General features: G+C 32.5%; 1 protein-coding gene across 5 annotated transcripts in view; it reads left to right on the plus strand.

Annotated features, from left to right (window-relative positions):
- The window catches only part of LOC106478408 (eukaryotic translation initiation factor 4E-binding protein Mextli-like), a 49112-nt gene that overhangs the window by 26348 nt on the left and 8897 nt on the right, over nucleotides 1-13867 (plus strand). For 3 of the 5 annotated variants that reach the window (XM_022382006.1, XM_022382009.1, XM_022382008.1), the window contains exons 11-15: nucleotides 2432-2488; nucleotides 4301-4431; nucleotides 5357-5564; nucleotides 10389-10500; nucleotides 13517-13632. In XM_022382006.1, coding sequence (XP_022237714.1) covers nucleotides 2432-2488; nucleotides 4301-4431; nucleotides 5357-5564; nucleotides 10389-10500; nucleotides 13517-13632 — 624 coding nt within the window. Of the gene's footprint in view, nucleotides 1-2431; nucleotides 2489-4300; nucleotides 4432-5356; nucleotides 5565-10388; nucleotides 10501-10677; nucleotides 10743-13516; nucleotides 13633-13867 lie in introns of those variants that run through there. The other 2 variants (XM_022382007.1, XM_022382010.1) reach the window with 2 other exon arrangements.

Here is a 13867-nt window from a genome sequence, read left to right on the forward strand (position 1 = left end):
TATATATATATATATATATATATATACAGTTGAATACCAAAAAAATCTTAGATTACAATATCAATATCATAGAATTCCACTATAATTTATCAATCTTAGTAACTGAGCTATATTTGGGTCTAAAAGACTAAAAACACACCCTACTGCCTTGAAATATTGGTTAGAAGAAAGAAATGGCATCCAAGCCTGTTAAAATGTCCGAGAAAGCCACAAGGGGGACGTTCTGAGCTTTGGATTGATTATTCATGTCATATATAGAAATAAATGTATATAAGGGAGTGTTTCCAAAAATGGAAAGAGGTGGGCACTGTGTTTGATTTATTACAAGATTAATATCTTGGCAAATTGAAAAGATAAGAGTGCTGCATTCAACATATTGTGTGACACACAAAAATTGATGTTTTAACTGTTTTTGTTTTTATATATACTTTTAAATTAAGAAGTTGGGTAAGATATAATACTAAAATTTTAATTATAATCTACAGTTTGATATGAAACTTATTGACATAAATTCATGAAATAGTAGTTCAATAAAATTGAGCGCAAGTCAATAAATGCGATTACATGACCTTTCACCTGTGATACGTCTGGAAAGTGTTAAACCTGCACTGTTCACTGGTAGTACTATAATGCTCAGTGTAGAGATGGGATGTTCTATAAGACCATTGATGGTGTGCTCAGTGGTATATACATACATTTGTCAATATCCACCAGTTTTACTCATTCTGAACTGTCACTCATGGACTTTCATGAGTAAAGCAGAAGGGAATTTCTGCCCATCCCTGCTGACCCCTTGACTGAATAAATCTAGGATGGTCTGCTTCTCAAAATAGGGAATGGTGGACTTCCTCTGGACCCCCCCCCCATTTTTCTCCAGCTGGAGCAAGAAAGCCCTTACCACATCCCAGTTCCAAGTCACTAGGCTTGTGAACCATGGTGGCTTCCTCCTGAGTGCATTGTAGACTTTTAACTTTTTGTATGTATACACAGTTAGAACAGGGCAAAGCTGGTTTCCCTCCTTCCATTTCCTCTGGATGCTTATTCCCGGGTGGACAGTTGTCAGTTGGAGTATGACCAGCCTATGCAGTATCCTCCTCATAATACTGGGTTTGGGATGACACTGCTCTGCTCCTATGGTTGTGTGCAGTGGAGACCACCACCCCCTTCTCATTAATTTGGGTTGCAGGTGGTTCCTTCCCTGTTTCTGCAATTGAGTTTGGGGGACTTTGTCTCCTTGTAATACCAACAGCAGGATGTACATACACTGTTCCTACAGTTGAGTGAATGTTCCATATCCTCCTTGTAATTCAGGATGCAGGATGTTTCTTCCCTGTATTTATGGCTGGGGGAGTTAAGATTTCTGCTCTTAATACCAGTTACAGATATTGCTTTGTTCTTATGGTCGAGTTGAGGCAATGATGAGACCCTGTAATGCCAAGTTCAGTTTGTTGTACTTCTTGCTCTTATTGTGGTTTTGGGAGTTTGTCCAGTTTCAGTTGCATGATAACTTCCTCTTCATAATTCTGTTTGCTTGACATATGACACTGTCTACTTATGGTTTGGAGTCATGTGTATAGGTGACATGGTCCATGTGCCCTAGCCACATTATTTATGTTACTCTTTACTCGTTTTTATCTTATTGATTTTCAACCTCTTAATGTCAAGGATGTGTTGTGGAACCTTGTCTGTATGGTTGAGGGTGAGTATTTCCATAGCTACATCAAGTGTTTTTGATGGGTTTTTTTACTATGGATTACACCTCTCACAATGAATTACACTTGTGCACATCCTTTTTTTCTGCCTGTATCAGGTTCATTTCCTTCTTCCACAGCAAAGGGCATACCTGTTCCAGAAGTAGTGAGGTGACCCATATGTCTACTTTGGTTTTTCTTGGAGCATACCTATTCATTATGGGAGGTTGCTTTCCTCATGGTTTCAGTGTTGTGTGCCTACACTGGCCCCTCCACCTTTCCAGTGTGGGATTCTAGTGGAGGTAAAAACCATATAGGAAGTTAACATTTTTGAACATTAGAATGTATTTCTGATAGGTACTTACCCCTTTCACATGTTTCCCACCTTTGTCCCCACTGCCAGTGTGATTCTTTTAGATACTACCAATTCTCAAAAATGAGGATTGAGCAGGAATAGCAGAAGAACTAGCTGTACCAGTATAGGTGGTGCAATACTATTGGTGGAAAGTAGTCACCTGCTGTGTACATGTTCAATAGTGGCACAAAATTGGTTGGGTATATAGACTGATGCACTGAGTATGAAAATTAATTTTAGCAATGCTTTGAGGGCAGAAAGAAGATTGAGATTCTTTGTGTGAGAGAGGTAAGTGCCTATTTTCAGTGTAAGTAAATGTTAACTTTGGTATTTTTCTTTTGTCTCGGGACTTTCATTTCATTTCCATACTTATTTTTATTTATAGACAGCAAAGCTAGTACTCGAAGAATTTTTTGCTGGACAAACTGAAAAAATTGAAAAAGTAAGTTTTTATATGTGTGTTATTGTTGAAACAGTTATTAAGGATGTTTCTATTCCTCAATGAAATGTTGATATGTTTTATATAATTAGTCCCCTGGTTCATCATCAGTAAGTTTATGGACTTACAATACAAAAATTCTGGGGGTTGATTCCCTGTTGTGGACAGCTGAAATAGCCCATTGTGTAGTCTTGCACAAAAACAACAAAAGCATTGTGTTTAATGAGCAAATTATATATAAAGGATATGTACCTTCTTAGTAGGCTGTTTTTTAAAAACCAGTTTTGATTTCTTTCTAAATATCAGTTATACTAGTAGAATAAGGATACTGTCACATGATGGATTTATAATTGTTTTGCATTTTAAATACATATATACTTGCATCTTTTTCATCATCTAGATGCAACATTATTGTTCTTTATGATAAACTACCATGATTGTTACATGAATGTTCTTGAAATTCTCAATTTCAAGGGTTTGACAGTGTTCGAAAAGGGGCCCTTTTCTTTTTTTTCAAAAGTACTTGAAAACATTATAATATATCAATATATCTAACTTTAATGCACGTTGCAGAGTTGAGTGCAATAAATAAAGTCTTTCTTTTGCTTTTAGTCTACGTTCATATGTTTAACAAATAAATAGGAATTTTAAAAATTTCAGTAGAATACAACTGATTTTTATGTAGATTTTAGCTTCCAAAAAGTTGACTTTCTGAGAGTGCTTGAAATTGATCTGAGCAATTCAGTATGAACCACGTTATTACTGTAGCTTGATACAAGGCATTGTAACTTTCAGACTATTGGGTTATTCTTGATTATCAAGTGAAACATTTTGGATTATGTTTTATAAGTGTGCATTGTAAATTATTTTGTCATTTTTATATTGTTTCATTTTTACTTATCACATCCTTTAGCAAAATATATTTGTTTCCTTTTGTGTTGTGTTTATATATATATATATATATATAATCATTTCTGAGTAGGCCAATCACAGCCCAGCTGGACTGTGAATCTGAGGTTTCATGGTTTGTACCCTATTACTGGAAATAATAATATAAAAAAAATATGCTCCATACTTTGGGGTTGATGTTGCTTTATATGGATGGCTGTCATAGCTCACTATTCAACTGGAAAAAACCAATAGTTGGTGGTGGATGGTATTGACTAGCTGCCTTCCCTCTAATATATTACTTCAAAATTAGGGACAGCTGGTACAGATAACCCCTGATTAGTTTTGCATGAAATCCAAACAAAATATTTTAATTGGTACAGCAGGTTGCATATAATTGCAATTGATCACTCTGCACTGGACAAAACAATCTATAGTCAGTAACCATATGTACTAGTATATGTAGAGATTTTACAAACATAATTTTGGACAGATGTATTTAAATATCTAAATACATGGAAGGTGACTTCTATATATGACAGGTAGAATAATTAAGGGTATGATGCATTACACACATTGTAAAATAGTTAAGGTTTTACAGAAATAAATGTAATTATTTTTCCTTTTAAAGCAGTCACAGTTGCAGATTTTGTGAAATTAAACTATGAAATCACAAATTGAAACAGCTGGTTGGATTTGGTAAACCTGGAATGGTTTTGGATGTTTGAAAAATATCAGGAATTGTAAGCTTGAAGTCAGCCAATTGAGTGACAAATTACTATTTATTTTCATTTTGTGAATAATGAATGCTTCATAAGTGATGATGATATTAAAATATCTTCCAAGGAACAAATAGCAAAATGTGATTATGCATGTTATTACTCCCAAAATTCTAAGGTTAACACAATGTATTGATTTTTGTTTTAGCAAAAGTCTCCGACAGCAGTGCATTTTTATGCATCTGGTGGCAATAACCAAGTAGGTAATAGACGTCCACAGAGCATGTTTTCTGCAGATTTTAGTCCATTTCAGCAAGATGTGGGTCAGTGGGACTTCAGGTACTAAACACACAGCATTTTCTAAAATTAAACTTTTGATTGTTATCGGATGAACTGAAGTTGTTTTTTCAAAGCTTGTTGTTAATAAATATAGTTTGATATTAATTGTATTACTGGCAGTATTCTAGCTGTATAAAGTTTAAAAAAATTAGCTTTATTATATCATGTATTTTATAGTACTTAGAACAGTAGCTTTGTTTTCTTGGATTTTTTTGCTATAAAATATATAATTATCATATATGAAAGGAAAAATTTAACATTAAAATAAACTTGTTGTGGTACTTTAATCATACAATGATAAGCCTAAATTGAAACTACAGATCTAATCTGTATACTTGGGTATATGATTGCAAGAAATCTGACAGTGTTTAGCAATTATTTGAATTGCTTAGAGGTGGCCAGTTAACTTGATTACAGCAATTTATGTCATATAAAATAATCAATCAAAATTATGGTTAAATAAATTAATTTCACAAAAATAATCAACTAATTGAGATTAATGTTTCCAATTATTTCAACTATCTAAGTATTGAAGTATTACCATTATAATGTTCTGTTATTATTTTCACTTAATTATAAATTAATAATAATTATAATTAATAATTATAAATATTCAAGGTTGTTCAGCTTAATCAGTTCGTGTCATTACTCATGAAAATAATCATCTAATTAAGTTAGTGTGACCAAAGCCCCAAATATGCTGAATATATTGAAACTGTTGTATTATTTATTGAAGTAAAGTTTACTTTAAAATGCTGAACTTTTATTTTTCTAAAGGAGGCTAAGAAACTTTAAAATAGTCAGTGCAACAGATACCAACCATCTCACCTCAGATAAAAGACTATCATAACTTTTTGTAAAGTTTAAAAATTAAAAGTAAATATTAATTATAATAGATTGACTATTAAACCTCATGTTTATCTAGTGGTGGAGAGGGTGTTGTTCCTTGTTTCCCACTTCCCTGTTATAGTGATCCAACAGCTAAGGTTTCAACATGGCTCTGCAATGATGCTAAAACAGGTCAAGTAGAAAAAGAGGCTAGTCCTCACAATAGCAGCTCCAGCAATGAAGGAACATACAAAGCTGGAGAAAATGCAAGTCCAATTGATGATGAAAAGTCTACCAATAAAGAGGTATTTTTATTCATAGTTTAACATCAGATGTGATTATGTTAGTGTCATGTTCCTGTTTTGATAATAACAGGGTCTGTTTAAGCTTTATAACACAGATGTTGAGTGTTGCAGCTCATGGTACAGCATTTCTCTGTTTGGGAAACTTTGAACCAAATAATATTTTAGTTAGTTGTTTAAAACACTCCATGAAAAGTTTTACAAAAAATATCAGTTATAAAAGCTTTTATTAACATAGTCAGAGAAGTAGATTTGAAATATTAGCAACAAATCTGCTTCTTCAAGTTAAGTAATAGACAAGTAGCTTCCAGATTCTTGAGTTCCAAATTTTCAGTCAGTTTGTTTTAGTATATTTGCCATGATCTAGAAACCTAAAGCTTTGAGATTTGAACAAGGTTTGTGTTGGTAGGCAAATTATAAGATTCTTCCATTCTAGATTTCAACTGTATTTGAATCTCTCCTCCTCTTAAAAATTGTAGGCTTATAAAGTGGATTATACCATGTGTACTGAATACTTACAGTAAAGTTGTGGTGATCTGATATCTCTTATCATAGTTAGTAGCCTGTACAATTCCCTGATTATAATTATTGATAAATAACTAACTAGTTTTCATCCTAGGTTTCAGCCTGCTAACTTGCAGCCACCTTGATAGTGGCCAGGATTTGATCATGGGTCTTCTTGATGGAAGTCTGGTGTTGTCCACTTGACTGGGATTTTCTACATTATGACTTGAATCAACAAATCTTGCTGGTTCACTAGTTCTTTTGAACGATAGTAAAGTTAATTCAAGTGAAATAGTAAAAAATAATCATGTTAAAAATAAAAATAGATAAATAATATTAATTATATAATTAAAAAAAGGGGGGAAAAAAGAAAAGATTACAACATAAGGAAGAATGGCATGAATTTAACACATCATATCCAAACCTTAGATGAAAAATATGTAATTGTTATATTACATAGAAAATGAAAGAGAATAGAAACAATGCAGCTACAAAATGGACATGTACCACCTGGGCACATTCCATAAAATAGGTAGTTATGCAATTTGCTCTGGTTTTTGAGGTACTGATGGAAGTAAGACCCCAAACTGCATTGGGGGTACACCATCTATCCAGTTTAACCTCAGTTTCGCAGGCCTCACTTTCTTAAAAAAAATTAAAAAGAAAGAAATAATTGGAATACATACATCAATGGAGAAGATGGTAAAATTGTCCTTGAAGTTGGCATTCCAGCCCCCATAATGATGATGTTTGGGCATAAATACCATGATGTTAAGGTATTAATATACAAGCCCAACCTAATTTGTTAGTATAGCTCCCATCCTCTACCCATCCATGTTACTGTCAAGGTCTTCAAAGGTTCTATAAGAATTACATAGTAGTCGGTCTTATATGGGGAAAGTTATACATCTACATTTTACACCTATACAAGATAGTCCAAATTTCAATAATTTTCCCTACAAAAATTGGAAGTTATTACTTATTGTGTTTATTATGATATTGTTTATGTGGTATGTGTCTGTTTTGTAGCTGCATTGTTTCTATTTATTTTCATTTTCTACATAATATTACAATTAATATTATATTGTTAATTGTTATCCTAAAAGTCTGACTTATAAATGACTTTAATAAAATTGATAATAATTACAGTGCACATGCTTAATCTAGTTCACACCATAAGAATCGCTGTTGGTGAAAATTGGGGATACAAGTAACTTAGACTACTACTATGTCTATCATATCCCAGCTGGCCTAATGACCTCCCCTGGTATTGGACGATAGGCCTCATTAGTTCTGGATATGGCTGATTTAGTGTGGTTGACATATATTTTCTATTTTTTTCTTTCTAAAATATATGACTCGCACATAAAAATAGAAAAGTAGGACAAAAGAAGCCTTCTATATCCAATTAACTGATAACATGTTCAGTCAGTCTAACATAAAAGTCAGCAAAACCTAGACATCCTTCTCGAAAACATTCAGATAGTTGATTCAAGTTTTAGTATGGAAACCCCAGTCAAGTGGATAATGTTCTGGACTTTTGAAAAGATGACTCAGAATTTAATCCTGGACATCATTAACATAGAAAATAGTTCTCTCAGGACTTATCTGAAAATAGCAGCAAATTAGCAGCCTAAATGTAGGATAAAAACTAGTTAGTAAATAGTTTACAATTACAATACTAAAATATTCAAGTTAATAATTAAACTTAAGTGATCATATAGGTTACTAACCATGACATTGATATGCAGCAACCTCCTTCAGTTATTTCAGTCTACTGATTGACCAAGTAAAAGAAAAACAAATGCCTGTAATTTATTGAATTATACACATATATTTTAATGATTTCTACATATAGTTTTTTCAATAAAAGACAGCTGTAGGCAGGTTGTGAGAAATATTTTTCTGTCATTAACTTGGATAGGCCAGTCACATCAGTTCAGTGTGTCCAACTATGATACTTTCAAGGTAATCTGCACTTTTTTCTAGGCAATTGTCAAAGAAAGAGATTGTTTAATTAATTAATTAATATATTGGCAAGGAATTTCTCCAGTTTATTATGGCAAACCTTAAAAGTAACTTGAAGTTACAGATGATTTGTATAATTCATCTCTGACCAAAAACATCCTTTTTTGCCTCATCTAATGGTTATTAGATGTGTATTAGAAAGACCCACTTCAGCATTACTATAATCATTTCATTTTATAAGAATATTTGAGGTGCATTGCCCTTTTATCTGTTTCTTCGATTGTTGATCATTCTCAGTCTGATAGCCATGACATTGCAATTTCCATTGTAATGAGCTTGTAGTTTCTTCAGTCATCTTTCTGTACAAACAGCTGTTGATTTCAAGATTTGGCTGGAAGTTTATGAACTTTTGGTTTGTGAGCCGATGTCATCTTCAAATTATTCTTTGTTATCTTGTTAATGGTGCCAAGAGATATGCCCAGCCCCTATTGCAGTGGGCTTTTGGCTGAAGGATTCTCTTTCATACTAATATGTTTTCTTTTTCACTGAGGGCATTGTTCTGGATTGGGTTGGGACATGGTGTTGAAGCCTGTTATTCACCTAAATGCTCTGTAGTATGCAAGTTTTTCCACTTCCATGGATAACTCTGAAAGTTCCCTTTTTCAAAATGTTTTGTTTTTTTGACTCTACATTGTTTAATAATGTTGCTGTATGAACATTTCTCTTATGAAGAGGCTTTTTATATTCTTTCAAGTAGAAGTCTATCCATTCCAGCATTGCACTGTAGAACAATTGAAAGTTTTCTATGAAATGAATGGAGAGGTGCTAAACATGGCACCAGAACTTGCATCTATGGGACATGTCACTACGTTAGCATGTACAAATAATTCAAATACAGCATAATTAACTCTATATAACTTCAGAGCTAGCTTACACATCAGTTGTGTATTGCTTAAAGTAATCAAGAATTCTCATGTTTTAGAAAAATGATTCTACCATGGAAATAGGATGGAAAAAGTAGTCATAGTAGGTTATAATCTACAGTTTATTCCATTATTATAACAATAACTCTGTCATTTACCAATCAAGAATTTTCTGAGGCACCAGTGAAGAAAAAAATTAAATAGAAAAGGTCTGTCTTTATAATGTTTGGCAGAAAAATATCACAACTCAGCAGCAAAAACTGGAACACGTATATATAAAAGTTGGTTATACAAGAAACTATACAAATAATATATTTATGTTGGTGTGATGCACATGTATTTAAATTCGCTATAAGATTAAACATTATCTGATATTCGTCATTTTAATAAATACAAATGATGATGAACACACCTTTGACTATCCCACATACACAAAATGACATGCATTATAATAAGAGTTACAATTTTGGGATTCAAATATCTACCACTTAAAAGAACTTTTGATAAAGCAAGACTGTTATAGAAAGGTACATTCTTTGAAACAAAGCTAAAAAAAATTATTTGCCTCTTTTTAAATATTTTAATCTTTCCTGTGTGAAAGAACAATTGAAATTGAGAGGTGGTGGTCCTGAAGCTAAGAAATTCCACCTAGATATATTTTTGTTTTTTGTATGTGGTCTTAGTTGTTTTTTTAGTGAAACATCCAACCTAATTAATCTCATTTGATGTGTATTTAAACAACTCTATTTATTCAATTATATAAAAGCTGCCCAGTGTTGGTTAACAATACGAAGAATTAAATTGTGGTGAAATGCTACAAGTTCTTCAAATACCTATAGAATGATAGGTTTCTTTTTTTGTGAGTGTTAAACATTTAAATACACCAGTTTGATTTTTGATACCTCACTTCTATAAAGGCTTGATTTGGTTTGATAATTAATTGGTAGTAGTGTCCAGGGTTACTGATGAGGAGTGGAATTCTCCGAAACTGGTCTGGCTCACAGACACACACCCGCAATGAAATAATAGACCATTCCAAGCTTCTACTTGTTGTTAAACAAATGTATAAACAACTCTATTTATTCAATTGTGTACCTTTCATTCTTAAACTACATGCGAGGTCTAGGAAGACTAAAATAATAACTAAACACATGATTTTAACTTGTATCTAAACATGCGACTTTAACTTTCATGGTTGCTTGAGGTATTGATAAACGTTTTCCAGTCATTGAATTCTTATTTTTTGTAAGACTTTGGAGAGACTGGCAAAAGATGTAAATTTGGAAGAAGTTTAATTTTTTTCTAATGGATAAAGTTCAGTATTACTAATAATGAGACAAGATTTTTGATATTGAAATCTTGAATTATGCTATCCTAGTATATCCATCTTGTCTTTAAATAGATATATAGATATACTCATCCTCTCCTTAAGGTTGCCAACATTCCTTTGGACTCGCAACTTCAAAATGCACAGCCTGTAAGTGAATCACAGCTATTCAATGTAGGAACAGTTTCAAACAACACAGCTAACCAACTGATGAAAGGTAGGAAGAGTTCTTGACTCTTTTTATATCTTATTTCAGATTGGCTCTATTGATCTTTTCTTTTTTTTTAAACTAAATTTATAGAATGTTATTGTATTGTTTTCAGTTCAGTACTACAATTTAAATGATATAGAATTTACACTTTGCAAAGAATCACAAGACTTTTCTGTATTTTAGCTATGACAGTGCAGTTTATCCCTAATAAAGAAAAGGCTACCTTTCTAAAGTATTAGAGCTATAAGGTTTGTATTTTTGCATAACTACAGTTATTGAATAATGCCAATGGCAGCCCTGAGCTACCTTTATGTATAAGAAGAATCAAGTGACCATCATTTGATATTTGTATGCAAATGTCTATTATTTGAGTCAAGGTCAGCAAATGGTAATTTGATAATACGAACTTTGCAGCCAAAGAAATGATCAGTAAACACTTGTTAATAATGAATACGACTTCATTAAGTTGTAAGACATTGATGTTATTAAATAGTGCATTCTACTTTTATTTTGTTATGGTTTTGTTTACGATTCATTTAGTATTCCTTCTGTCATTTAGTTCAACTATGAATTTTTAGTTAAAATGCTAATTCACCTTCTAGCTAGAGCATATTGAATTTAAGTGTGTTTGTATTGCGAGGTATAGATATTAATGTTGTGAAAGATTATGCAAGTTGGTTAGTCATATGGGATGTAATCTTGTGGTCCAACCACTAAATATAAAGTATTTCTTGATCTTAAACAAGTTAGTTCACAAGATGTAGTTAAAATGTATTATTGCTGATTGTTGCTCAGTATTATTTGTCTTGAGTAGTGGTTTGATTTTGGAATATAGTGTTGTTTTTTTCTTCTTTTGGTTCTTTTTCTTAATTCTTTTATTTATTGAAATTAGTAACATTGATATTTATGTTGTATTATTTATTAATGTTTGTATCAATTCTTGGCCAGGCATGAGTTTACAAACTTTTTTTTTTTGAAAGTGGTAAAACTTGTATTCCAATTGTTTGAAAGGTTTATTTTGTTGTTACAGTTTAATATTTTGTTTTTGTTTGACCTTGGTTTTAGCAACATTTTATTTTAGTCTATTACAATGTGATGAGCTGAATAAATCAATGAGCTTCAAGAGAACTATGACTCACTCTTTCGTCAGAGTCAATTTCTAGTTTATCAATACTGCTTGGAGATGAATCATTTGCTGTCAAGTATTCCAAACATGTTAAATCAGAGTTAACTCCACAGAACATGCTGGCTAGTCCATTTATACAATACTTTATGTTTCCAAGAACCTCCTAACCAACTGACATGGTTGGCAGTGCATTAGATGAATGTTCTGGTCAGTTGCACCTTTAATAAAAACACTAATATTTATGAGACTGCATCCCTGTATCATAGGTGTTATAGTGCCATGTTGCAGCACATAAAAATCAGTGTAGTGACAAGTATTGATTCCTGTCCAACCACTAATCTATCATTGTCATACATGTCTTCTATCTGTGGATTTGGATCTGGTCTCAAGCATTCACCAAATGTGTACACATCTCATATCTAGCAGCAGTGTGTAGCTTTATTCAAGTGTGAGTAAGACCAGTCACTTGACCAATCCACATTCTATGGATACTACTGAAAACTGGCTGTTTTTTAGTAATGAGATAGAGGAACCATGCTGTTTGTCATCTGGCATGAAGGCTAACCTCGTGAAACCTGTTTCTGACTAATTGCATGTTGATTGGTTGTTCTACTGTAATCTTATGGGGTTGTTGAGAATGATCTATCTCAGGGGTTCTCAACCTTTACACTACCACAGAACCCTTATTCAAAAATTTATTTGCAGTGGAATCTTATCTTACACACACATGAGCAAGCAAACATGCATGTACACACACACACAAGTGAAATGCATTATATGCATTATTATTGTAGGTGAAATTGAAACATAACATTAGATTAAATATTAAACTTAATACTCTATATGTTTGAAGTTCTTAATTTTATAACAGATATTTAAAAACAACCTCAATCTCCTATATTGTGAGAATTGTGACATCTCTAGTCATCACCTCTTCTTTAATTTATTTATCTTCCCTCCGAGAAATAAAATATTTGACATAAAATAGTCTCTATAATATAGTCTAGCTGATGTGATAGAAAACTTTTATATCCTTCAATCTTATTTGTATAAAGAATGATCCAATAAAAATTCAGACCCCTTCTGTCACACCTACCTTTCACATCCTCTCTTTTACAATTTGCTAATAGGTTCCCCTGATGTCCACCTTCATTAAATTTATAACCAATAAAAAAAATCTAGATTTCAACCGATCGATTGGCATATTTTTCTAGCACAAGAGAGCCAGAAAAAATTGTGACAGTTAAAGAACAGTCTCAGGTTTTTTTTTATATTGCTACAATTACTGATTTTTTTCTTGTAAAACCCCTGAAACCAGTGTATGCACATTTAGGGTTCCATGGAATCCAGGTTGAGAAACCCTGATCTATCCCATCCAAGTCTCCAGCCAATTGTATTAGTTGTCTGAAAATGTGTCTACATCCTGCTAACCACACTTTATGAGACTTTTAGCCATTCTGCAATAATTTATTGTGTTAAACCAGCTGCCACCGACCTATTTCCTCAACCTCATGGAAATGTTAAAATGTCTGTTGGTATCCTGATATGTTTCACTATCAGTCGGAACCTCTTTTAACACACACATACACTGTTATACTTCTTTCACCTTTCTGTGTTAACTGAAATATCCATATCAGATCATTATACAGGTCACTTGACACTTGTTTTACATGAAGATGAACTCAGGAGTGCCATTGACATTATTTAAAAACAGTAGTTGTTCCATGTCATAGCTAGAGTATAGAAAACTGTAATTATGCCTTTTTTTATTCTGAGCAGTGTATTAAGTGATACTTTAGTATTTTGCATAGATTGTAATCTTGGAATATTTTGTGTTGAACTAAGTGCAATGCTAAGTTGTTAAAGATGTAAAGTGATCAAAAGATTCTGATTTAGTACCTAGTCACCCTGAAGTTTGTACTGAAGTCAGCTGTCTTGTTCCTGAAGCTGGTTCAGTAAAAGTTGTTCGTCAACCACTATTTCCTGATAGTAGAAAGGATGCATTTGAACAGGTAACAGAAATGTTATTTTGAGTTCCTAAAATAATAGGATTTTCTAAATTAATTAAAAGTGAAGCATATTTTGTTTGTTTTTTCCTTTGCCAGAAAATAATTTGATTTTATGCCATTGGTGAAGGATGTGAGGAAAAGTTTTAATTAAAAATGTTTAGAAGAATAGTCTCAATAGTAATTGTTATAATACTACTGTTTGAAATATAAAATTGAGTATAGAATTTTTCTGTTTTGT

The sequence above is a fragment of the Limulus polyphemus genome, unplaced genomic scaffold (genome assembly GCF_000517525.1).
Source record: "Limulus polyphemus unplaced genomic scaffold, Limulus_polyphemus-2.1.2 Scaffold209, whole genome shotgun sequence".
Classification (NCBI taxonomy): domain Eukaryota; kingdom Metazoa; phylum Arthropoda; class Merostomata; order Xiphosura; family Limulidae; genus Limulus; species Limulus polyphemus.